Below are 25,263 nucleotides of genomic sequence, written 5' to 3' on the forward strand. Positions count from 1 at the left end.
AAAACCTTCTTCACCCCCTTTTAAGCAAAGTTTTCTTCCTGCAAACCTTCCTCATCCCCTTCCAGGCAAAGTTTTCTTCCTGAAAACCTTCCTTCTCCCCTTCCAGGCAAAATTTACTTCCTGAAAACCTTCTTAACCCCCTTTTAAGCAAAGTTTTCCTCCTGAAAATCTTCATTATCCCCATTTTAGCCAAATTTTTCTTCCTGCAAACCTTCATCATCCCCTTTTAGCCAAATTTTTCTTCCTGCAAACCTCCCTCCTCCCTTCCCAGGCAAAGTCTACTTCCTGAAAACCTTCCGCAAGCTGAGCTACCCGGAGGCGGTGCAGGCGTGCAAGAACAACGGCGCGGCCGTGGCCAAGGTGGGGCAGCTGTACGCCGCCTGGAAGATCCAGCTGCTGGATCGCTGCGAGGCGGGCTGGCTGGAGGACGGCAGCATCCGGTACCCCATCGTGAACCCCCGAGCGCGCTGCGGCGGCCGAGAGCCCGGCGTACGCAACCTGGGCTTCCCCGACAAGAAGTACAAGCTGTTCGGGGTGTATTGCTTCAAAAAAGCGGGAGGAACCCCGCAGGAGAAGGGGGCGCTGGGCGGGGGGCACCCCAAGCGCGTGTGAGGGTGGCGGGGGTCGCGGCACGCCCGGGTTTTGGGTCGGGGGTCTCAGCCGCCCCTGGGCTGGGGCGGCGCGGGGAGCTGCGGGCAGCCCCTGCCTCGGGCTGGACAGCTGGCAGAGCCCTCGGTGGCGTTTGGGGACAACGCGGTGACACGGGGAGGGTTTGCCGAGCCCGGCCGGGAGCTCCGCGCTGGGACAGCTCCGCGCTGGGGACAGCTCCGCGCTGGGGACAGCTCCGCGCTGGGAACAGCTCCGCGCTGGGGACAGCTCCGCGCTGGGACAGCTCCGTGCTCGGGCAGCTCCGCGCTGGGACAGCTCCGCGCTGGGAACAGCTCCGCGCTGGGACAGCTCCGCCCTGGGGCAGCTCCGCGCTGGGGACAGCTCCGCGCTGGGACAGCTCCGCGCTCGGGGCAGCTCCGCGCTGGGGACAGCTCCGCGCTGGGACAGCTCCGCGCTGGGGACAGCTCCGCGCTGGGACAGCTCCGCGCTGGGGACAGCTCCGCGCTCCGCGCAGCTCTCGCTTCTCGACTCGCCCATTGCATGCGCTAAAGGCCGGGCAGCCTCAACCCTCCTCATCCTCACCTCACCCCTGGAGGTGCCGCGGGACCCCCAAATCCCACCCTGGGCTTGAGGGGGCGGCGGGTTTGGCTTCGTGCCTGGGCAGCCTGGCAGCTCCGCCGGGCCTGGGCAGCTCCTGCGGGCTTGGCTTGGCGGGACCGGAGCGGGGAGGGACCGGGGGGCTCCGGTTGTGCCCACCCGGCCGGCATCCGGTTGCCCACCCGGCCGGGCTCCGGTTGCCCACCCAGCCTGGCACGGGCCGCAGGCTTTGGCAGCCCTGGACGTAGATGAAATAAAAGCTTCGGCCGCTTCGGAGAGCTGAGCTGGGCTCTGCTGTGTCCTTGCGGCAGCTCGGGGACATCACCGGGGTTGTTCCCTCCTCATTCCCGGGGATTCCCAATCCTTGGATTTATCGGGATTAGATCCAAGGAGCAGCACTGGAGGAGTTCTGGCGACAATCGGGGTGGCCGTGGGGGTGGCAGGACACGAATGAGGAGCTCGGGATTTGGTTTGGAGGGAGCTCGGGTCAGAGTTAATGGGTTTGGTCAGAGAAGGTTTGGTTAGGATTAATGGGTTTGGTGGGAGGAGATTTGGTGAGAATTAATGGGTTTGCTCAGAATTAATAGGTTTGGTCAGGATTAATGGGTTTGGTGGGAGGAGGTTTGGTCAGAATTAATGAGTTAGGTCAGAATTACTGGGTTTGGTCAAAGGAGGTTTGGTCATAATTAATAGGTTTGGTCAGAATTATCTGGTTTGGTCAGAGGAGGTTTGGTGAGAGTTAATGGGTTTGGTCAGAATTAATAGGGTTGGTCAGGATTAATGGGTTTGGTCAAAAGAGATTTGGTCATAATTAATAGGTTTGATCATAACTAATGGGTTTGGTCAGAATTAATGGGTTTGATCAGAATTAATGGGTTTGGTCAGAGGAGGTTTGGTCAGAATTAATGGGTTTGGTCAGAACTATCTGGTTTGGTCAGAATTAATGGATTTGGTCAGAAGAGATTTGGTCAGAATTATCTGTTTTGGTCAGGGGAGGCTTGGTGAGAGTTAATGGGTTTGGTCAGAAGAGATTTGGTCAGAATTAATGGATTTGGTCAGAATTAATAGGTTTGGTCCGAATTAATGGGTTCGGTCAGACTGATCTGGTTTGGTCAGAGGAGGCAGAAGGAGCAGCGCCAGGCAGGGAACACCTGCAGGAAATAACAGGGTCGGGAGTCGCCCAACTGTTAAAAAAATTTATTAAAATGTCCAGCAGTACAGAAAGGCCGAGTCAGAAACGGGGAGGGGTCGGCAGGGCGGGGAAGGGTTGGGGACACTGCAGTCACATCGCCACCAGCAGAGATCAGAAAGCGCCACACACACACACACGCCACCTCCACCGGGGACCCGAAACGAACGGAAACGGGGACAAAACCAAACCCGCCACCCCCCAACCGCCTGGGGAGAGGGACAGTGACCCCGGAGAGGGACAGTGACCCCGGAGAGGGACAGTGACCCCGGAGCCACCGCCTGTCCCCCCGGGGCGCTGGGGCAGGGAAATGGGGGCTGCTAAAAAAAACCCAGAGCCACCCGAGGTGACACCGCCTGATTCCCCCCCGCTTTGGGGACAGCGACAGCGCCCAGCCAGGGGGTCCCTGCGAGGGGCTGGGGGTCCAGCCCGGGCCGGGGGGCTGAGCGTGGGACATGCAGGGAGGACTGGGGACGCACACGCTGCCGCCCCATCCGGATCCTATTCCCTACGGGGCCGGGAATCCTACGGAGCTAAAGCCAAAAAGGGGTTAAAAAAGAGGGTCGGGGACGGGCTGGGGACAGAGCGGGGGTTGTCACCACCCCCCGCGGGGACCCCCTTGTGCTCTCCGCGCCTAGAAGTAGTGGCCTTCCTCCATCCAGTCCAGCCGGAGGTGCTTGCGGTGTTTCCGCCGCTCCTTGCGGGCTCTGCGGTGCTGGTGCTGGTGGTGCGGGTGGCTGTGCCGGTGTCGCCGGTGTCGCCGCGCTCGGTGCGACCGCCTGGCTAACGGGGGGGAAAACGGGGGGGGAGCGGGGGGTTAGGAACGGCGGTTTCCCTTTCCTCTTTCCCCATCCAACCCAGCTGTTTTCACCCCAAAACTAACGTTTTGTGCAGAGGATTTTGGGTCTGTCCCACTTGCCGGTGCTGTGGCACTTGATGGTTGGCATGTGGCGCTGGGTGAAGCCCTCGTGGCACTGGTAGCGCACGCTGGAGTGGATGTTGTATTTGTCCTTCTTTTTGCCCACCGGGGAGGCGTTGGGGACATCCGGGGGGGGACCGCAGAGCACTGGGGGGACACGGAGTGCTGTCACCTCCCCCGGGTGTGGGGGGACAAGGGACATCGCCACACACACAGCCCTGGGGACATCCTGGTGGCTTGAGAGGATCCCGGCACGGTGGCAGCGAGGTGTCCCCGGGGGTTAATTAGTTAATTAATGGCTTTATTGGGGTGTCATTATGGGGAGGAGCGGCTGGAGGTGAATGGGACTTGCCGGGATGAGGAATGGGAATTTAATGGGTTTAATGGGAGAGAATTTAACAAATCCGAGCGCTGAGGGAGGGATTGATGGGATGGAGAAGGAAAGGAAAAATGGAGATTTAGGGGAGAACTGGCGGGGTTTGCATGGGTGAGGGGCGGGGAAAGGTTTGCTGAGGATGAGGAGGGGCGTGGGGACCGCGGGGTGGGGACAGGGACAGTGTGATGGGGACATCGGGATCTGTGAGATGAGGACAGGGACACCAGAGAATGTGGGATGGGGACACCGGGACCTGTGGGATGGGGACAGGCATGGCAGGGACTGCAGGACCGGGACACCGGGGACCGTGTGATGGGGACATTGGGGACAGCGTGATGGGGACAGGGACACCAGGGAATGTGGGATGGAGACACCGGGACCTGTGGGATGGGGACAGGGACACTAGAGACTGAGGGATGGGGACAGGGATGGCAGAGACTGCTAGATGGGGACACTGGGAGCTGTGGAATGGGGACTTCGGGGACTGTGGGATGGGGACATTGGGGACAGTGTGATGGGGACAGGGACACCAGGAACTGCAGGACAGGGACATCGGGGACTGTGTGAGGGGGACAGGGACACCAGGGACTGAGGGATGGGAACATTGGGGACAGTGTGATGGGAATAGGGACACCAGGGACAGCGGGATGGGGACACCAGGACCTGTGGGATGGGGACAGGGATGTTAGGGAGTATGGGATGGAGACATCGGAATCCGTGAGACGAGGACAGGGACACCAGGGACTGTGGGACAGGGATACTGGAACCTGAGGGATGGGGACAGGGACACCAGGGACTGAAGGATGGGGACATCTGGGACTGTGTGATGGGGACGGGGACGGCAGGGGCTGTGGGATGGTGACACCGGAACCTGTGGGATGGGGACAGGGACACCAGGGACTGCAGGACAAGGACACCAGGGACTGAAGGATGGGAACAGGGACACCAAGAACCACAGGACAAGGACACCAGGGACTGAGGGATGGGGACAGGGACACCAGGGACAGCAGGACCAGGCCGTACCTGTGCCCTTCTTGCAGATGTAGGGCAGGTTGTAGTTGCAGGGCACGTCGTTCCACTTGCCGATCTCGTGCGACACGAGCACCACGCAGTCCTCGCCGCCCGCGAAGAAATTGTCGGGCTGGTTCTCCCGCCAGTTCTCGTATTGCTGGGGGACACGAGGGACGCGGTGACACCCCCGACACCCCCCGAACCCACCCCCGAGCCCACCCCGAGCCCCCCAAACTCCCACCAAGGCGGTGTTGTCGGTCCACTGGAAATCCTGCTCCACGATGCGATCGTTGAGGCCAATCCAGGTGTTCTCGTGGCCGAAACCTGCGGGGGGAAAACACCCGCGGGTCACACGGAGCAGGCGACAAACACCCGGCGAGGGGACATCCGCCACCCCCGAGCCCACCGTTGATGAAGGAGTGCTCCTCCTGCGAGTGGATGCTGGTGAGGTGACCCGAGCGGCGGCGACAGTCGCGCTCCGCGTCCTCCCAGGAGCGCCGGCGGGCGAAGTAGCGATAGCAGTGTCCCTGGAACTTGTGCCAGTTGTGGTCGCAGCCCTCCGTGTCTGCGGGGACACGGCGACAGTGGCGGCGGAGCAAGCGGCAGGCCGCCAGCACGGCGGGGTCGGTGTCACCTCCCGGCTCCCGGTGACACCGCGGGGACAGCGGGGGGACAGCGCACCTTTCTCGCAGCGGCTGCCGCCGTAGCTGGGCAGGCAGAGGCACACGAAGGAGTTCACCTCGTCGATGCAGGTGCCACCGTTCTGGCACGGGCTGGACAGGCAGTCGTCGATGTCTGCGGGGACAGAGCCGGCTGTGGCGCGGGGACGTGCTCCGGGGACAGCGACAGGGGACAGAGCCGCGGCCGGGGCCGCAGGGAGGCGAAGGGAGCTGCGGGACTCACCGATCTCGCAGTTCTCGCCGGTGAAGCCCGCGGCGCAGCTGCAGCCGCACACGGAGCCGTTGGCACGGCTCGTCCCGCCGTGCAGGCACGGGTTGGTCTGGCACGGGTCGGGCGGCGCTGCGGGGGGTGAGGTGACCTGAGCCGAGCTGGGGGGACGCGGTGCCACCCGGGTTTGGGGACGCGGTGCCACCCGGGTTTGGGGACGCCATGCTACCCGGGCTTTGGGATGCGGTGCCACCCGAGCTGGGGGGACTCGGTGCCACCCGGGTTTGGGGACTCGGTGCCACCCGAGCTGTGGGGACTCGGTGCCACCCGAGCTGTGGGGACTCGGTGCCACCCGAGCTGTGGGGACGCCATGCTACCCGGGCTTTGGGACGCGGTGCCACCCGAGCTGTGGGGACTCGGTGCCACCCGGGTTTGGGGACTCGGTGCCACCCGGGCTGTGGGGACTCGGTGCCACCCGAGCTGTGGGGACGCGGTGCCACCCGAGCTGTGGGGACTCGGTGCCACCCGAGCTGTGGGGACGCCATGCTACCCGGGCTTTGGGACGCGGTGCCACCCGAGCTGGGGGGATGCGGTGCCACCCGGGCTGGGGGGACCCTGTGCCACCCGCCCCTTTCCCGCTGCCATCCCAAAGGCTCCCAGGGTTTAAATTCGGATAAAAGGAGCGACAGCCCCGAAATTCCGCCTCGAAAGCTCCCCTCGCCCTGCCCCTTCTCCCCGGTGCCCACAGCCTCCGGTGCCCACAGCCCCCCGCCCCACAACCCCCGTGCCCGCCGCTCACCGTGCCCGCTGCCGTTGCCGGTGCCCACCCAGGCCAGCAGCTCCCGCTCCTCCAGCTCCGGCTCCTCTCCGCTGCCGCTGTCAGCATCCAGCACCGGCGACACCCCCAGCTCTGCCGCCGTTGGGGGCTCCGAGGACAGCCCCGAGCTCGGGGACCCCGCTGGCTCTGTCACCCGCGCGTTGGGGACAGCTGGGGACAGCCAAGGCCCGCGGGTGACCGAGCCGAGGGGCGCGGGGGGCTCTTCCCTCTTGGCCTCCCCGGACGCGTCCTCCTCGCCGGGGGCTGTGGGGACATCCCGGTGGCTGGGGACAGCCGGGGTGGCGCCGGGGGGCTGCCGGGGGTCCGGGGGGGACAGCAGGAGCTGCTCGATGGCCGCCAGCTCGGGCTCAGAGCCGGGCGTGGGCTGTGGGTCTGCGGATCCCTCCTCGGCCAGCGGCTCCAGCCCCGCCACCTCCTCCGGCCGCTCGCTGGTGGCCCACAGCACCACCTCGGTGGCCGTGGGGGAAGGGGACGGCGAGGGGACATCCCAGGCGGGCGGTGACACTGCTGAGTCGCTGCGGGGCTGGGCTGAGCCGTTCCCGAATTCCCTGGATCCCTCCGGCTGCTCCCGGCCGGGGCTCGGTGGCTCCCGGGGCTCGGGATTGTCACCGGGGGTGGCAGGAGGTCCCTCGGAGTGACCCTCGGGCTGCAGGAATGTCACCGCTTTCCTCTGCCTCTCCAGCGCGCCGTCACCCGGAGCCCCTCCGCTGTCACCGCTGTCACCTCTGTCGCCGCGGGACGGCTCGGGTCCCTCGGCCACCAGCGGGGCGGGGGGCAGCGGGGGCAGCGGCGGCACGGAGCCACCGCCCTCCTGCGGCGCGGTGTCCCCGGAGAAGTCCTCGGTGACATCCGCGGGGGAGTCCCCGCGAGCGCTGGGGACATCGGTGGCCACGTCCCGGTGGCCCGGAGCGTGGCGGGGAGCGGCGGGGGAAGGGGACAGGTCCAGGGTCCACTCGGGGGTCCCCGAGTCGCTGGTGGCCTGCGGCTCGGGGGACACCGGGGCGGCGACAGCGGCCACGAGCTCTGCAAGAGATGGCACCGCCGTGAGGTCCCCGAGCGGCGCTGGGACACCCCGCCCGTGTCCGGATGTCACTTACCGGGGCTGAGCTCGTCCTCCACCTCGCTGGGGGACGCGTGGGGCTCTTCCCGGAGGGGACTCTCGGTGACAGAGGTGCTCCACACCTCCACGGCGTTGGCTGCGACTCCCTTCGCCTCCAGCGCCAGCGCGGCGGGCTGGGTGACAATCCCCGCCGGGTCCCCAACTGCCACCGCCGGGTCCTCAGCCACCGTGGGGTCCCCTGCTGCCACCTCGGGGTCCCCAGCTGCCACCGTAGGGTCTCCATCTGTCACCGTGGGGTCCCCAGCTGCCACCGCGGGGTTCCCAGCTGACACCGTGGGGTCCCCAACTGCCACCGCCGGGTCCTCAGCCACAGCGGGGTCCCCTGCTGCCACCTCGGGGTCCCCAGCTGTCACCGTGGGGTTCCCAGCCGCCACCGCGGGGTCCCCAGCTGTCGCCGTGGGGTCCTCAGCTGTCGCCGTGGGGTCCCCAGCTGCCACCGCGGGGTCGCGGCCGTGCCGCTGGAGCTGGAAGTAGCGCCCGTTCAGCCCGGGGTAGCTTTTCCTGGGGGCGCTGGGGGTCCCTGGGGTCGCGCTGGGGGTCCCTGGGGTCGCGCTGGGGGTCCCCGGGGCCGCGCTGGGGGTCTCCGGCTCTGATCTGGGGACAGTCCCCAACCCAGGTGGCGCCAAGGTCGAGCCGGGGATGCTCTCCAGGCTCTGGGGATGTGACAGGACGGTGGCCGAGGGTTCCTCGGGGTGTCGCCGGGAGCTCTGCGGAGCTTCATCCACCACGTTGAGAGCTTCCTCCTCGCGGGGCCACGCCGCCTCGGTGGCCGCGGTGGGCGGCGGGGATGTCGCAGCGCTCGTCCCCAACCCCGGAGCCACCGGTGACGGTGACAGGGCAGCCCTCGGGAGGTCACCGCGCTGTGTCCCCTCGGCCGGCCGCAGCTGCTCGTCCTCATCCTCGCCCAGCGCCGCTGGCCCCGGCAGCTCCAGGAGGTCGTAGCGGTCGCGGGGAGTGTCGCGGGTGTCCCCCGAGGTGCCAGGGTCCTCTCCGTGCTCCACCAGCACGTTGTCACTGCTCGGCGGCTCGGGTGTGACAGGCACCGGTAGCACCGCTTCATCCGCGTCGCCCTGCCCTGCAGCTGCGGGGACACCGCGGCCATCAGCGGTGCCACCCGGCTGTCCCCGCGGTCCCCTCGAGTGTCCCCAGCGGCCACCGCATCCCCTCCCCTCACCCACCCGGTGCTGCTCTCCCTCCCAGCGCCGCGCTCCTCATTTATCTCATTAATTCCCCAATTAAATATTCATCCGCGGCAATTTTCCCGGCCGTTCCCACCGATTCCCCCGGGAGCTCGGCATGTCCCGGCGGGAATCTCCGCCGCTCCTCCTCACCTCTGTAGCAATAAGCGTCAAATTTGGAGGCGGCGGGGGGGAAACCCGTTCGGTTCGGGAACTGGTAGAGCGTTCGGACCCCCGAGGTGTCCCCGCCGCACTTCCTGCGCGGCAGGCGGATGGGATAGCGCACGCTGCCATCGGCCAGCCAGCCCGGGTCGCACTGGTCCAGCCCCTGTCGCCAGGCCAGGTACAGCTGGCCCGTGGTGGCCAGCGAGGCGCCGCGGCTGCGGCAGTGCCGGCGGGCTCCGTGCCAGGTGAACCGGCCCGGAACGGTGGCGTAGAACACGGAGCCTGCGGGAGAACGGAGCGGCTGGGGACGAGGGACGGGAGGGGACACGGTGGCTCGGGGCGCGGATGGGGTTCTTGGGGTGGCCCTGAGCACAGCGCGGCGCTGGGGATAAGGGTGACACGGAGGGATGGCACTGCCCTGGCACGGCCCTGCAGCCGGACCGCGGCAGGGGAGGGATGGACGGGGATGTGGCCGTGGAGGGACATCCGGTGGCGCCCAGCCATGGTCACAGAGGGACACCCCTGGGCACTCGTTTGTGTTTCCTGCCATGCCATGGGGGGACAACTGTAGGCACCCAGCCATGGCATGGCCACAGAGGGACACCTCTGGGCACTCATCTCTGCTCACACCATGCCATGGCCACTGAGGGACATCCCTGGGCACTCATTTGTGCTCACACCATGCCATGGCCATGGAGGGACATCTCTGGGCACCCAGCCGTGCTCCTGGCCGTGCCATAGCCACGGAAGGACGTCGTGGGCACACAGCCATGGCCACACGGGGACATCCCTGGGCACCCAGCCACGCCACAGCCACCGAGGGCCATCCCCGGGCACCCAGCCACACTGGGACCGCAGAGGGACATCCTCGGACACCCCTGGCCTGGCCTGGCACAGCTCACCCCAGCCTGGCACAGCTCATCTCAGCCCGGCACAGTCTGACACAGCTCATCCCAGCCTGGCACAGTCTGGCACACCCCATCCCAGCCTGGCACAGCTCACCCCAGCCCGGCACAGCCCATCTCGGCCTGGCACAGCCCATCCCGGCTTGGCACAGCCCATCTCAGCCCGGCAGAGCCCACCCCAGCCTGGCACACCCCACCCCAGCCCGGCACAGCCCATCTCGGCCTGGCACAGCCCATCCCGGCTTGGCACAGCCCATCTCAGCCTGGCACAGCCCATCCCGGCTTGGCACAGCCCATCCCAGCCTGGCACAGCCCACCCCAGCCTGGCACAGCCCATCCCAGCCCGGCACAGCCCACCCCAGCCTGGCACAGCCAATCCCACCCCATCCCAGCCTGGCACACCCCACCCCAGCCTGGCACAGCTCATCCCAGCCTGGCACAGCCTGGCACACCCCATCCCAGCCTGGCACAGCCCATCTCAGCCCGGTACAGCCTGGCACAGCCCATCCCAGCTCGGCACACCCCACCCCAGCCCGGCACAGCCCATCTCGGCCTGGCACAGCCCATCCCGGCTTGGCACAGCCCATCCCAGCTCGGCACACCCCATCCCAGCCTGGCACAGCCCATCCCGGCTTGGCACAGCCCATCTCGGCCTGGCACAGCCCATCCCAGCTTGGCACAGCCCACCCCAGCCCGGCACACCCCACCCCAGCCCGGCACAGCTCATCCCACCCCATCCCAGCCTGGCACAGCCAATCCCACCCCATCCCAGCCTGGCACAGCCCATCCCAGCCTGGCACAGCCAATCCCACCCCATCCCAGCCTGGCACAGCCCATCCCGGCTTGGCACAGCCCATCTCGGCCTGGCACAGCCCATCCCAGCTTGGCACAGCCCACCCCAGCCTGGCACAGCCCACCCCAGCCTGGCACAGCCCACCCCAGCCTGGCACAGCTCATCCCAGCCTGGCACAGCCTGGCACAGCCCATCCCAGCCCGGCACAGCCTGGCACAGCCCATCCCAGCGCCCATCGCTCACCTCGCAGCTCCCGGGAGTAGCAGTACACATCGTAGAGCTCCTCGGGCTCCCTCCTGCCGTAGCTGCGCACCCCGGGCAGGCTGTTCCGGTCCCCGTAGCAGCCGGGCCGGGACAGGGTGATGGGGTACCTGGCGGGGAGGGGCACGGTGGGCGCTCGGCTCGGCGCCGGGAGGTGCCCGGTGGGCAATGCCAGCCCCGCCACTCACCGCACGCTCTGGTCGCTCAGCCAGCCCGCGTCGCAGTTGTCGTAGCCATCCTCGAAAGCGGCCTGCAGGTGCTGCGGAGAGGCGATCACGGCGGAATTGTCGCGACAGGCGCGGCGGGCGGCGGGGAAGCTCAGGGCGTAGCGCTCGCCGGCCGGTCGGTAGTGGAAAACAACGCCTGGCGGGGCGGAGAGAGAGGAGATCGTACCGGGATTGGCACCGGGGGAGGGATTGGCATCGGGGACAGGGCTGGCACGGGTTCTGGGATGGCATGGGGTGCATGAGGGGTAAAATTGGCACAGGGTGCAGGATTGGCACGGGATGTATGGGGTGCAGAATTGGCATGGGATGCAGAATTGGCACGGGGTGCAGGTCTGGCACGAGTTCAGGGATGGCACGGGGTGTACGGGGTGCAGGATTGGCACAGGGTCCATGGAATGCAGGATTGGCACGGGTTTTGGGGCTGGCACGGGGTTTAGGACTCACCCAGCTCACAGAGAGCCCACAGGGCTTATGAGGTACAGAAATGCCATGGGGTGCAGGGACTAATGGGGTGCAGGTAATTAATGGGGTGCAGAGCTCTCATGGGGTGCAGGGGATTAATGGGGTGCAGGGAATTAATGGGGTGCACGGATCTCATGGGATGCAGGGAGTTAATGGGGTGCACAGCTCTCACGGGGCGCACGGCTCACCCCAGGTGCCCAACTCACCCACTTTGTCTCGGCCACAGGAACTGCCCCACCCTCCCCGCCGTGCCCACCTTGCCCTCTCCACCCTCCCAGCCGTGCCGGTGCCATCCCCGGTGTCACCCCCAGTGCCATCCCCGGTGCCATCCCCGGTGTCACCCCTGGTGCCATTCCCAGTGCCATTCCCGGTGCCATCCCAGTGCCATTCCCAGTGTTATCTCCGGTGCCACCCCCAGTGCCACCCCCAGTGCCACCCCCAGCGCCATCCCCGGTGCCATGCCCGCTGCCATCCCCGCTGCCATCCCCAGTGCCATCCCCAGCGCCACCCCGCTGCCGTGCCCCTCTCACCCGTCACCTCCAGCGGCAGCAGGTCCTGCTCATCCTCGATGCCCGCCACCACCTCGCAGCGGTACAGCCCCGCATCGCTGGCGCGGGCCGCCCGCAGCAGCAGCGTGGCGTTGGAGCGATCCCGGGGGTAGCCTGGCAGTGCCACCCTGCCCTCGTAGGCCTTGACCACCTTCACCGCGTTGTCCTTGGCCACCAGGATGGGCACGTCCTCCCGCTGCCCGCCGGCCGAGCGCACCTTGCTCCATTTGACCCGGGGGGGCTCGGGGGGCTCGTTGGGCCCCAGGGAGGCCGAGGGGTGCAGGAGGAACAGGCAGGGCAGCGTCGCCGGTTCGCCCAGCCCGACGCGAACGGCGCGGTGCTGCACCCGGTTGATGTGGATCACCTTCCCTTCATCCTGCGAGCCTGCGGGGACAGCGGGTTGGGGACAGCTGGGGACACCGCTGGCTGTGGGGACAACCCTGAGCACCCCGGGAAGGGCAGGAGGAGGAGGAATATCATAGTGGGACAAAGCGCTGCCACCTCATCCAGAGGCTGCACAGCGACTTTGCCCCTCGCTGGGGCTAAACCTCAACTCGGACAGAGCCCGCGGCCCCCCTGGATGCTGCCCAGACCCCCCGGAATGTCCCCAAACTCCCTGGGGACACCAGCCCGCCCTGTCCCTCCCTAAAGGCGCCACCCAACCCCTGTGGCACCCGCGGAAAAGCCACCCCCGTGCTGGGATGAAGGACCTTGGCCACCCTCTCCTCCTCCTCCTCCTCCTCGTCCCGCACTAATCCCGTCCCAGCCCGGGCAGCTTCCCAGCGCCGCCGCCGCAAATCCCCCGAGTCTCGGAGCCCCCCGGGGTCAGCGCTGCTCCCCCGGCCAGCTGGGGGTCGAAACAGCCGCTAATCCCCCCCGGGGCACCTTCCTCCCTACCCTCACCCTCACCCTCACCCTCACCCTCACCCTCATCCTCACCCTCACCCTCACCCTCCCCTCGCCCCGAGCTCTCGCCTCACTGGGGGGCTCGGAACAAATAAATAGAATTTTTTGATATTTAAAAAAATATAAAAGGGTTGCTGGGTGGGAGATCCGAGGGGGACAGGGAGGGGACAAGTCGCACAGCCACCGCAAATCCCCGGGGGGCTCAGCCGGGCCGTGGGGAGGGGGATTAAGGGTTTAAGGTCTCGCCTGCAGCGATCCCAGCCGGTGGGTTTTTCCCTCGCTAATCCCGCCGGCAATCCGAGCCCTGCCCGGGTTATTATTCCCCGGCACGGTTTATTGGTGCCCGGAGTTCATTAGCGCTGGCTGATTAATTAGCACTCACCCAGCAGGGCGATGGGCAGCAGCGAGAGGCCGAGCAGGAGCCAGCAGGCGGCATCGCCCACCACATGGGTCATCCTTGACCTGCAACGACAGCGCGGGGTTTGGGGACATCTTCGTCCCCTTCTCGGTGTCCTCGGGGTTTGGGGTCACCCTCGTCCCCTCCGCGGTGGCCTCGAGCAGAAATGGCCACGGGAGGAGGAGGATTAACCCCATGAGACCAGGGAGAGTTGGGTTTTGCTCCTGGCAGCGGGGTGGGGTGGTGGGCACCAGCTGGGATGTCACTCTGTGCCACCAGTGCCACACGCGGTGACACCCCCGTGCTCAGCACCATCACCTGGTGCCCAAAACCATCACCTGGTGCCCACCACGACCATCACCCGGTGCCCACCACAACCATCACCAAGCTCCCATCACCATCACCCAGTTCCATCAAACCATTCCCACCACAGCCATCACCTGGCACGGGCACAACCATCACCTGGTGCCCACCACCGTCACCAGGGTAGACACAACCATCACCCAGTGTGGGCACAACCATCGCCTAGTGCCCACCACCATCACCCAGTGCCCACAACCATCACCTGGTGCCCACCACCATCACCAGGGTAGACACAACCATCACCCGGCACGGGCACAACCATCGCCCAGTGCCCACCACCATCATCCAGTGCCCACCACCATTGCCTGGTGCCCACCACCATCATCCAGTGTGGACACAATCATCACTCGGTGCCCACCATCACCGTCATCCAGTGCCCACCACCATTGCCTGGTGCCCAACTACCATCATCCAGTGTGGACACAATCATCACTCGGTGTCCACCATCACTGTCACCCAGTGCCCGCCACCATCACCTGGCATGGGCACAACCATTGCCTGGTGCCCACCATCATCACCCAGTATTCACCACCATAACCTGGTGCTCACTACCATCACCCGGTGCCCACCACCATCATCACCCAGCGCCCACCACCATCACCCAATGTCCACCACCATCATCCAGTGCCCATCACTATCACCCAGTGCCCACCATCATCACCCAATATCCACCACCACCATCACCTGGCATGGGCACAACCATCACCTGGTGCCCACCACCATCACCCAGTGTTCACCAACATAACCTGGTGCCCACCACCACCATCCAGTGCCCACCATCACCATCACCCAGTGTCCACCACCGTCACCCAATGTCCACCACCATCACCCAGTGCCCACAACCATCACCCAATGTCCACCACCATCATCACCCAGCGCCCACCACTATCACCCAATGCCTGCCACTATCACCCAGTGTCCACCACTATCACCCAGTGTCCACCATCATCACCCAATATCCACCACCACCATCACCTGGCATGGGCACAACCATCACCTGGTGCCCACCACCATCACCCAGTGTTCACCAACATAACCTGGTGCCCACCACCATCATCCAGTGCTCACCATCACCCAGTGTCCACCACCGTCACCCAATGTCCACCACCATCATCACCCAGTGCCCACCACTATCACCCAATGCCTGCCACTATCACCCAGTGCCCACCACCATCATCCAGTGCCCACCACCATCACCCAGAGTGGACACAACCATCATCCAGTGCCCACCACCATCACCCAATGTCCACCACCATCACCCAATGTCCACCACCACCCAGTGCCCACCACCCTCACCTGGCATGGGCACAACTGTCACCCAGTGCCCACCATCATCACCCAGTGCCCACCACCATCACCCAGTGCCCACCACCATCACCCAATGTCCACCACCACCCAGTGCCCACCACCATCACCTGGCATGGGCACAACTGTCACCCAGTGCCCACCACCATCACCACCCAGTGCCCACCACCATCACCCAGAGTGGACACCACCATTACCACTCAGTGCCCACCACCCCAGAGCTCCTCTCACCCTTTGGCTCCCAAACCATCCCAGCACACACAGCGGGACACACCCAGCACCCCCAAACCCCAAAGGTGACCCCAAACACCCACAAACTCACACCAAACCCCTTGTCCCCCACAGCTCCCTATGGGGTTTGCTGCTCCCTGCACTCCCCAACCCCAACATCCATTCCTGCCCTGTCCGGATCAGCAATTTGGGGACCTCTCGGCTTTTTGGGGTCACCAGGATCCCCCAGTTCCTCATCCCACAGCTCTCCCCACCCCGCTGCTCCATTTTCCAGCCCTTCATCCCCATCCCGTCCCTTCTGCGCTTTTGTGGGACGAAAATAGAAAGAAAGAGCAAAACGGCGAGGAAAAAAAGGAAACCCCCCGTGTTCCGAGCTGGCAAAAGGCCTTTTCGGGGATGCAAAACCGGGTTTGATGTGATTTCTTCTCAAGAAGAAAGCGCCGGCAGCCCCTTTGCCTCCGGCTCTGTCCCCAAAGCCAACCGCCGGGAGGGGACAGCGAGGTCACCCGGCTCTGACCATGCAGGGAAATTCCTGGGATGAGGAATGGGCTTGGATTTTGGTTTTTTTTCCCGGATAAATTCCCCGGCAGCTGGGAAACCCCAAAAACAGCTCCGGGAGGTTCCTTCATCCCTTCCTGGCGATGCTCCGGGAAGGAAATCCCTCCGGCAGCAAACTTTTCCCTCTCCGGGGGGAAAAAAATCAAATCCTTGGCGCTGTAGGGCTCGGGAGGTTCCAACAGCTCCCATTGAAATGGTAATTTTGACTTTCTGGGGTGTCCAGGAGTTCTCCCGGGACAAAGTGACAGCGCGGTGTCCTTGGTCTGGACAGCGCTGGGACATGCTGGGTGCGGGGTGGGGACACTGGGTGCAGGAATGGGGACATCCAGGACACCCAGGACCAGGGGACAAAGGTGTCCCGGGCTGAGCTGACAAACATCCCAACGTTTCAAACCATCTTGTTGGGTTTTCTCACTTTTTGAAAGATTTTTTGGTGTTTACGCTCATTTTGTTTTTTGTCTTCCAGGCGACTTTTTGCATGGAAAGGCAAACCAGGCGGTTTGGGGGGAAAACAGAAATGGGAATTCTCTCTCTGTCACCTTCCTGGGATTTTCCCTTCTCCATCCTCCTCCTCCTCCCTGGCATCCTCCACTCCCAGTGACAATTCAGGGACAAACTGAGGTGTCCCAGAGCCGGTGTCACCCCCGGTGCCACATCGGGATGGCGACAGGGAGCACGGAAAGCCCCAGGAGAGGAGAAGAAATCCTCCTCGGAGCAGAAATCCTCCTCGGAGCAGAAATCCTCCTCGGAGTATTTACTCAGCCCGGGTCTCCTCGCTGAGCAAACAGCCGGGAATTTATTTAAATGTTAAACGTGAAAGTTGCTCTTTGGGTTTTCGGGCACTTCCCAGGGGGCTGTGGGGCTGGGATTTGGGGGATGGGGATGGAAGGAATGGGGATGGAAGGAATGGGAATGGAGAAATGGGAATGGAAAAATGGGATTGGGAGGAATGGGGATGGAAGGAATGGGGTTGGAGGGGATGAAACTGGAAGGATGGGATGGGATAATGGGATGGGATGGGATGGGATGGGATGGAGAAATGGGATGGGACGGGATGGGATAATGGGATGGGGATGGAGGGAATGGGGATGGAGAAATGGGAATGGAGGAATGGGACTGAAGAAATGGGGTTGAAGGGGATGGGAGTGGAGGAATGGGAATGGAAGGAATGGGGCTGGAAAAATGGAGCTGGAGGGAATGAGGCTGAAGAAATGGGAATGGAGAAATGGGGTTCAGGAATGGGGATGGAGGGAATGGGAATGGAAGGAATGGGGATGGAGGGAATGGGGATGGAGAAATGGGAATGGAGGGAATGGGGCTGGAGGAATGGGGTTGGAGGGGATGAAACTGGAGGGATGGGATGGGATAACGGGATGGGATGGGATGGGATGGGATAAGATGGGATGGGATAAGATGGGATGGGATAATGGGATGGGATGGGATAATGGGATGGGGATGGAGGGAATTGGGCTGGAGGAATGGGAATGGAGGGAATGGGGATGGAGAAATGGGAATGGAGGAATGGGACTGAAGAAATGGGGTTGAAGGGGATGGGAGTGGAGGAATGGGAATGGAAGGAGTGGGGCTGGAGTGAATGGGGATGGGGGAATGGGGCTGGAAAAATGGGGCTGGAGGGAATGAGGCTGGAGAAATGGGAGTGGAGGAATGGGGTTGGAGAAATGGGGATGGAGGAATGGGGGTGGAGGGAATGGGAACGGAAGGAATGGGGATGGGGAAATGGGAACGGAGGAATGGGACTGAAAAAATGGGAATGGAGGGATGGGATGGGACTGGAAGGGAGGGCAAATGGTGGAATGGGACTGAAGGAATGGGATGGGACTGGAGGAGATGGGGCTGAAGGAATGGCATGGGGCTGGAGGGGATGGGCTGAAGGAATGGGGCTGGAGAAATGGGATGGGGGTCCCTAATCCCACCCCAGCTGGCAGGAACAGGGCAATGTGTCCGGCTGGGGGTTTGGGGTTTTTTGGGGGTTTTGGGGTCTCATCTCCAGGCTGGGCTGTCGCCTCCCCCGGCATCAGCAATCCTGCAGGATTTGCTTTGGCAGCAGGAAAGGTGGGAAAGCAGCACCTGGCAAAGCTCAGCTGTCCCCAAATTCCAGCACCAGGACACATCTCTGCTCCCCTGGGGCCACCCGGCTGCCAGCCCTGCCCTTGCGACACCCAGGGGACACATTTTCCATGGCTCTGCTCCTGTCCCCTCCCCATTCCGACCCCCAAACCCTCACCGGACCCTCGGCTGAGATGCTGAGCCAGCAAAAAGTTTCTCTCCCAAGGTCAGGACAAGCGACAGGGACAGCGCCATCCCTGCCGGGGCCGGAGATGCCACACGGTGTCCCCAGAGCCGGGCGGTGTCCCCTCGGCAGGTCACCAGAGCCGGGCGGTGTCCCCGCAGCCTCGTTATTGATCGGGACAGCCGATAATTCCCCGATAATCCCCCGATAATCCCCCGATAATTCCCCGATAATTCCCAATCCAGTGGCGGGATGGAGGCGGCCCGGGGTGGCACTGTCACCTCGCCACCCTGAGTGTCACCGGGATCGGTCCTGGACGGATCTCGGGTCCCAGGTGACAAATCCCCATCCCGCCGGGATTCCCGGGGTTGTCACCACAATTCCCAGGATCCAGCCGGGATTCCCGGGGAAAGGATTGCCGCCCGGGTGTCACCAAGCAGTGTCCCCAAGCAGTGACAGCCCGGAGGTGACAGCCAGGCCAGGGGGTGGCACAGGGGTGGCACCGAGGTGGCCAGGCCACCAGCAGGATTTCACAGCGGGGGGCTCTGTCCGCAGTCAGGGCGATGTCACCGTGACGTCCCCAAGGCCACGTGGCTCTGCCACCCTCGGGGACACCGAGCTTGTCCCTTGTCGCCCCGACCGGGGAAACGGCAGACGAGAGAGATTTAAAATAACGCCGGTGCACAACGCCCCCCCTTCCCCTCCCCAGCCCGAACATTTTCACATCTGTCACTCGCTGTCACCTCATGAATTATTCATCCTCCTCATGAATATGCAAAGCCGGCGCTGGTGATTAGCTTGAGCTGAAACAGAGCTTAATTCCACCCAGGCCGCCGGGCGACAGGACCACCCGGCCACTCCGGGGGTCACCGCCACTCCCGACTTGTCCCCAGGCTGGGGGTGGCTGAGGATCCCGCACGGAGCTGAGGGGACATTTGGGACAGCGCTGGGGACACGGGATGGGTGGCAGGGGACAGCGGGCACTGCCCACCCACCCGGACAGCCAGGGGATGTGGGTGTCGCCACCTTGGGGACAACGCAACGCCGGCGGTGCCACCAGCTGTCCCCACGCAGGACGCCACCCCCCTGTGACCTCCGCCTTCCCAGCGGGTCACTCGGTGCCACCACCGCACGGGCGACACCGCGGTGCCACCCCCCTCCGGCGTGCCCCGCGCCCCTCGGCGTCCCTCCAGCCCCCCAACCCGCACCCCCCAACCCCCAGCGTCACCCACCTCCCTCCCAGCTCCGCGGAGCCACCCGCCGCCCCCGCGGGGACCGGGGGTGTCCTCCGGTGTCCCCCGGGGGGCTGCGCGGCGGCGACAGGAGCCCGGCGGCTGGGCCGGCTCGGCGTCCCCTCCTCTCTGCCCACAACAAAGGAATTCTGCAAACCTCGCTGCCGTCACATCTCACAGGCAACGTGATGCTCCCCGCTCCCCCCAGCCTGCCGGAATAAATTAGCACCTCGGCAAACTGTGATCCCGGCCAATATGGGCCCTTCGCCGGCTGCGAGTTTTATTAGGCAGACAGTCTGCAGCCTTTATTTTAGAATTTGCTCCTCTTTTTTTGGGTTTTTTTTTTTTTCCTCCCTGAATTATTATTTTTTTAAAAATTTATTGGTTTTTTTTTTTTTTTTGTCCCGCTTTCCGCCTCTGCCAGGTGAACCCCCAAGAGCTTCGGGAGCCCCAAAGCCACCGCGGTGTCACCGCCGGCTCTCGGCTGCATCTCCAGCCCTGCCGGTGGCTCTGTCACACGCCGGGAGTGACACCCGACACGTCCCCGGTGCCCCGAGCCGGGATGAGAGCCGCGGGCCGGTGGGCCTGGCATGGATCCGGGCTGTTGTCCCACCGTTGTCCCACACCGGTTTGGGGTTTGCACCCCGGTTTGGGGAAATTCCCAATTTCCGACCCGCCAGGAAGCCACCAGTGTCACCAGGGTGGCCCAGGAGCAGCCGGCGGTAGCACCGCAGCGGGGTGGTGACACCCCGGTGGCACCCAGCGCTGTCCTGTCACCCCTCGCCATCTCTCCCTGCCCTCTGTGGCGATGCCACCTCCCTGGGGCTCAGGGCATGGCGGTGTCCCGCTGTCCCCAGCCCTGCCTGTCCCGCTGTCCCCCAGCCTGTCCCAGTGCTGGCGTCCCTCACAGTGTCCCCCTGTCCTGGTGTCCCCCTGTCCTGGTGTCCCCTGCTCCTCACAGTGTCCCCACACCGCCAGTGGCCACACCCCCATTGTCCAGCTGTCCCAGTGCCCCTGATCCCCGCAGTGTCCCCTCCTGCCCCGCTGTCCCCAACCGCGGCACCGCCATCCCTGACAGCTCAGTGTCCCCTCAGTGTCCCCAGCATCCCCCCACGCCAGGGCCACCATCCCTCACCCCTGTCCCCCCTGACACCCGCAGTGTCCCCAGCACCGAGTGTCCCCCATCGCCACCGCGTCCCCAGCCCGGAGCCATCCTGCTCGTGCCACAGCCGTGTCGCTGTCCCTGTCCCCATCCCCGCCACCGCCACCGGGACCCGCGGCCCCCCCACCCCCGCATTCCCCGGCCCGGATCCCTCCCGCTCCCGCCGGTGTCGCTGCCGGTGTCGCTGCCGGTGTCACCGCCCCCATCCCCGTCCCCGCAGCAGTGCCAGCTCCGGTGTCACCGTCCCCACCGCCGCCACCGGGCCCCGCATTCCTGCAGCCCCCGCAGCCCCGCCGCGTCCCCAACCCGCATCCAGCCGGTACCGGTACCGGTGACATCGCCACCACCGGGCCCCCAGCGCCGATCCGTCCCGGTGGCGGTGCCGCTGTCCCCAACCCCACGGTGTCCCCGCAGCGGGGGCGGTGCCGCCGTGCCGGTGTGCCGGTGTGTCGGTACCGGTACCGATACCGGCGCCGCACGTACCTGCTCGGCGCTCAGGGCGCGCCGGGACTCATCGCCGCCGGTAGATCCGAACGCCCCACCGGCACCGGGGGCTTAAAAGCGGCGCTGGGAGAGGGGGGCAGCGGGTCGAACCCCCCCGGAGGGGGCCGAGCCGGGCCGGGCCGGGCCAATCGCGGCTGGCGGCGGGCGCGGCCCCCTCCCTCCCGCCCGGCCGGTGCCGCCGGTGCCGCCCGTTCCGCACCTGCCCGACCGCAGCGGCGGAGAACCGAGCCCGCTCCGCGCTGCCCGGCGCAGGGCGAGGGGAGGCCGCGCATGCGCCGCCCCCCCAAACCGGGGCTAAACCCCCCCCAAATCCGGGACAAACCCCCAAACCGGGGCTAAACCCTCCCCAAATCCGGGACAAACCCCCTAAACCGGGGCTAAACCCCCCAAACCGGGGCTAAACCCCCCCAAATCAGGGACAAACCCCCCAAACCGGGGCTAAACCCCCTAAACCGGGGCTAAACCCCCCAAATCCGGGACAAACCCCCAAACCGGGGCTAAACCCCCTCAAATCAGGGACAAGCCCCCAAACCGGAGCTAAACCCTCCCCAAACCGGGGCCAAACCCCCCAAATCCGGGACAAACCACCCCAAACCGGGGCTAACCCGGGGCTAAACCCCCCAAATCCGGCACAAACTAAACCCCCCCCCCAAACCGGGGCTAAACCCCCCCCAAATCGGGGCCAATCCCCCCAAATCCGGGACAAACCCCTCCAAATCCGGGCCAACCCCCCCAAATCTAGAGACGCCCCCTCCCCATTCAGTGGGGTCTCATCCCTCTAGGAGTGAGTGGTCTATAATGGGGGGGGGGGGGTCTGAGGGGTCCCTGGAATTTGGGGAGGGGGGTGTGACGGGGATGGGGTCACTAAAAGAATGTGGGGGTCCCTGGGATGGAGGCAGGAAGAGAAGGGGGAACCAGCCGGATTTTGGGGGTGTTTCTTAATTTTCCAGCTCCTCCGCTCCCCAAAATTCCCTTTCAACCCCACAGGGTGGAATTGTGATCCTCCACACCCCATATGGGGTAGCAATGGGGGGCAGAGTGGCTGGAAGATTAAAAATCCCCCCAATAATCCCCCAAAAAATAGGCAAGACTCCCCAAAGAGCCGAACCGACCCCCGAAAGTGAGGAATAAAACCATCACTGAGCCATCAGGGCGGTTTTTTTGGGGAGGGGTGTCACCTTCCCGCCGGTGACCGAAGAATGCCAGCCTGTCTCCCGCGACTTGGCACGGCCACCAGCCGTGTCCCCCCTCCCCATTTCACCCCGAGGATGGATCCGTGGAAACCCGAGAGCAAAGTTCTCATTTCCGACTCCCATTGTGCCAGACTTTTCGCGGCGTTTCCTGCCTTTTGTGAGCCCCCCCTGCTCCGGCACAATCCCGGCGTTGCCGGCGACACAGAGCTCCTCTGTTCCCCCATCCTTTATGTGGCTGCAGCTGGCGGGCGCGGCCCCATGGAGGTGGCCGAGAATAGGGGACACTGCCGGGGGTCACTGTCCCCGAGGGGTTTGCCGAGGGAGATTTGGGGAGAGGGTCGCAGGGGGTTTGGTGTGGCGGCTTGTTCCGGTTGCCGGTGGGTGCGGCGGCCCGACAGATATCCCATCCCGCTTTGGAAAGGGTTTTGGGGTGGGTTTTGGGGTTGTGGGGTGGTCGGGGAGGATGGGCTGGAGTGGTGGGAGCAGAGCAGTGGGATGGGGTTGGACCTGAAATCCTCACCCTGAGGGTTTTGGGGTTGTAGGAAGCTTGGGGAGGATGGTCTGGGAGTGGTGGAAGCAGAACAATGGGATGGGGTTGGATCTGAAATCCTCACCCTGGAAGTTTTGGGGTTTTAGGGTTCCCCGGGAGGATGGTCTGGGTGGGGGAAGCAGAACAATGGGATGGGGTTGGGTCTGAAATGCTCACCCTGCGGGTTTTGGGGTTTTGGGGTGCTCAGGGAGGATGGTCTGGGTGGTGGAAGGAGAACCAGGGGATGGGGTTGGATCTGAAATCCTCACCCTGGACACTCAGGGTGGGTTTTGGGGTTTTAGGGTTCTCCGGGAGGATGGTCTGGGTGGTGGAAGCAGAACAATGGGATGGGGTTGGATCTGAAACCTTTACCTGGGGCACTCAGGGTGGGTTTAGGGGTTGTAAGGTATTCAGGGAGGATGTCCAGGAGTGGTGGAAGGAGAACCATGGGATGGGGTTGGACCTGAAATCCTCACCCTGTGGGTTTTGGGGTTGTTGGAAGCTCAGTGAGGATGGTCAGGGAGTGGTGGAAGCAGAACAATGGGATGGGGTTGGATCTGAAATCCTCACCCTGCGGGTTTTGGGGTTTTGGGGTGCTCAGGGAGGATGGTCTGGGTGGTGGAAGGAGAACCAGGGGATGGGGTTGGATCTGAAATCCTCACCCTGCGGGTTTTGGGGTTGTAAGGTGTTCAGGGAGGATGGTCTGGGAGTGGTGGGAGTAGAACAATGGGATGGGGTTGGATCTGAAATGCTCACCCTGCGGGTTTTGGGGTTTTGGGGTGCTCAGTGAGGATGGTCTGGGTGGTGGAAGGAGAACCAGGGGATAGGGTTGGATCTGAAATCCTCACCCTGGACACTCAGGGGGGGTTTTGGGGTTTTAGGGTTCTCCAGGAGGATGGTCTGGGTGGTGGAAACAGAATAATGGGATGAGGCCGGATCTGAAACCTTCACCTGGGGCACTCAGGGTGGGTTTTGGGATTGTAAGGTGTTCAGGGAGGATGTCCAGGAGTGGTGGAAGCAGAACAATGGGATGGGGTTGGACCTGAAACCCTCACCCTGTGGGTTTTGGGGTTTTAGGGTGCTCAGGGAGGATGGTCTAGGTGGTGGAAGGAGAACCATGGGAAGATGCCAGACCTGAAATCCTCACCTGAGGCACCCAGGGCAGGTTTTGGGGTTGAAGGAAGGAGGAAGGATGTCCAGGAGTGGTGGAAGCAGAACCAAGGGATGATGCCAGATCTGAAATCCTCCCCCTGGGGACCCTCCGGACACTCCTGCTGCCCCCCAGGGCTGGCTCCTGCACCCACCGGTGTCCCAAATCCTTCCTCCTGTTCTTCATCTCCCCAAATTCCACCCGGAAATCCGGCAGCCCGCATGGCTCGGGGATCAGCTGGTTCATTCCCGATTCCCGGCGGGGACCTCAGGTGTCCCCCGCACCAAACCCCGCGTGTCACCAACCCCGAAAAACCGCACCGCAGCTGCTCCCAGCCTGACCCCGAGCCCCGAAGGGACATCTGGGGGACTCAAACCTCGCTGTGGGCTCGGGGCAGGCGAGGGGACATCCCGGGCCACCCCCTGGGGACACCGAGGCGTGACTGTCCCCGGCCGTTCGTGTGGCGCTGGCAGTGACCGAGCGCAGCTCTCGTCTCAAGTGGCGATAAATGTCACAGCAGCCACCCGCCAGCTCGGCTCGGGGACCGGGGGGGACATGGACACCTCTCCCCCCTCGCCGAGCCCAGGGACGCGCTGGGGAGCAGCTCCTCCAGTGGCACCAGTTCGGAGTGTCCCCGCTCCAGCTGGGAGGTGACTTCCTGGGGTCTGGTGGCCTTTCGGAACCCCAAACCTGGCGAATTAGGGTGACAGAGCCAACGGTGTCCCAACGTCCCCATCCTCGCCCAGAGCGGGGTCTCCCCACACCCCCATCACCCCGAGGCGCTGCCTGCTGTCACCGTGTCCCCAAAGCCCTGACCCCACCGGGTGACCCCAACCCTCGGTGCCACTCCCCGAGCCCCAGCCCCGGCAGGATCGGCGGGGGGAAGCGGGAACTGCGCGTCGTTTTGAGGCCAAACGTGGGGATTCTGGTGAAATCCTGCAGCAGTGTTGCCGTGACGACCCTCCCGCAGCTTCCATCCGGAGATGTTTTCCTTTGTTGTGACAGTGACACGGGCGCTTGGGGCGCGGTGACAACGCCGAGGGGCTCCCGTCGCCAAGGGCAGGACCCGCCAATCCCCGCGGTGTCCCCATTGCTCCGGCACCCCCCCTGGCTTGTCCCCAACCCCCCCAGGGGACAGCGGAGCCAGGTGACATGAGTTTGGAAGGTCTCAGCCAGACCTTGCTGCTGTCACAATAGAGGGGTGACACGGCCAGTCACGGTGCGGGGACAGCTGTGGGGACACCGGAGCGTCCCGGTGGGGACGGAGGGGTAGGTTCGGTGGTGACACCCGCGTCCCCAACGGGACAGAGCCGGTTTGGGCGGGTGTTGACACCGGGAGCTGCTCTGGTTTGGGGTGGTGGTGGCACTGTCACCGGGGTGCCGAGGGACACCGGGG

The 25,263-nt window shown here is 64.4% G+C and overlaps 1 protein-coding gene across 3 annotated transcripts; it reads right to left on the bottom strand.

Annotated features, from left to right (window-relative positions):
- Positions 1-2,388: 2,388 nt before the first annotated feature.
- Positions 2,389-21,202, bottom strand: LOC146426135 (neurocan core protein-like). 3 transcript variants are annotated; one of them, XM_085040260.1, is made up of 15 exons: positions 20,975-21,202; positions 13,375-13,454; positions 12,069-12,470; positions 11,038-11,212; positions 10,832-10,959; positions 8,879-9,172; positions 7,525-8,628; positions 6,389-7,450; positions 5,605-5,721; positions 5,383-5,496; positions 5,108-5,266; positions 4,943-5,025; positions 4,714-4,858; positions 3,279-3,461; positions 2,389-3,174 (listed from the first exon to the last, which is right to left on the bottom strand). In XM_085040260.1, exons 2-15 carry the CDS (start codon positions 13,445-13,447, stop codon positions 2,921-2,923), a joined length of 4,293 nt encoding a protein of 1,430 aa, XP_084896386.1. In that variant the 5' UTR covers positions 13,448-13,454; positions 20,975-21,202; the 3' UTR covers positions 2,389-2,920. The 3 variants fall into 3 exon arrangements, with proteins under 3 accessions (XP_084896386.1, XP_084896387.1, XP_084896388.1); XM_085040261.1 differs by lacking the exon at positions 20,975-21,202 and adding an exon at positions 19,330-19,662; XM_085040262.1 differs by lacking the exon at positions 20,975-21,202 and adding an exon at positions 18,841-19,016 and having other exon boundaries at positions 2,389-3,178.
- Positions 21,203-25,263: the final 4,061 nt, after the last annotated feature.

The sequence above is a fragment of the Lichenostomus cassidix genome, chromosome 28 (genome assembly GCF_008360975.1).
Source record: "Lichenostomus cassidix isolate B80296 chromosome 28, HeHo_3.0, whole genome shotgun sequence".
Taxonomy (NCBI): domain Eukaryota; kingdom Metazoa; phylum Chordata; class Aves; order Passeriformes; family Meliphagidae; genus Lichenostomus; species Lichenostomus cassidix.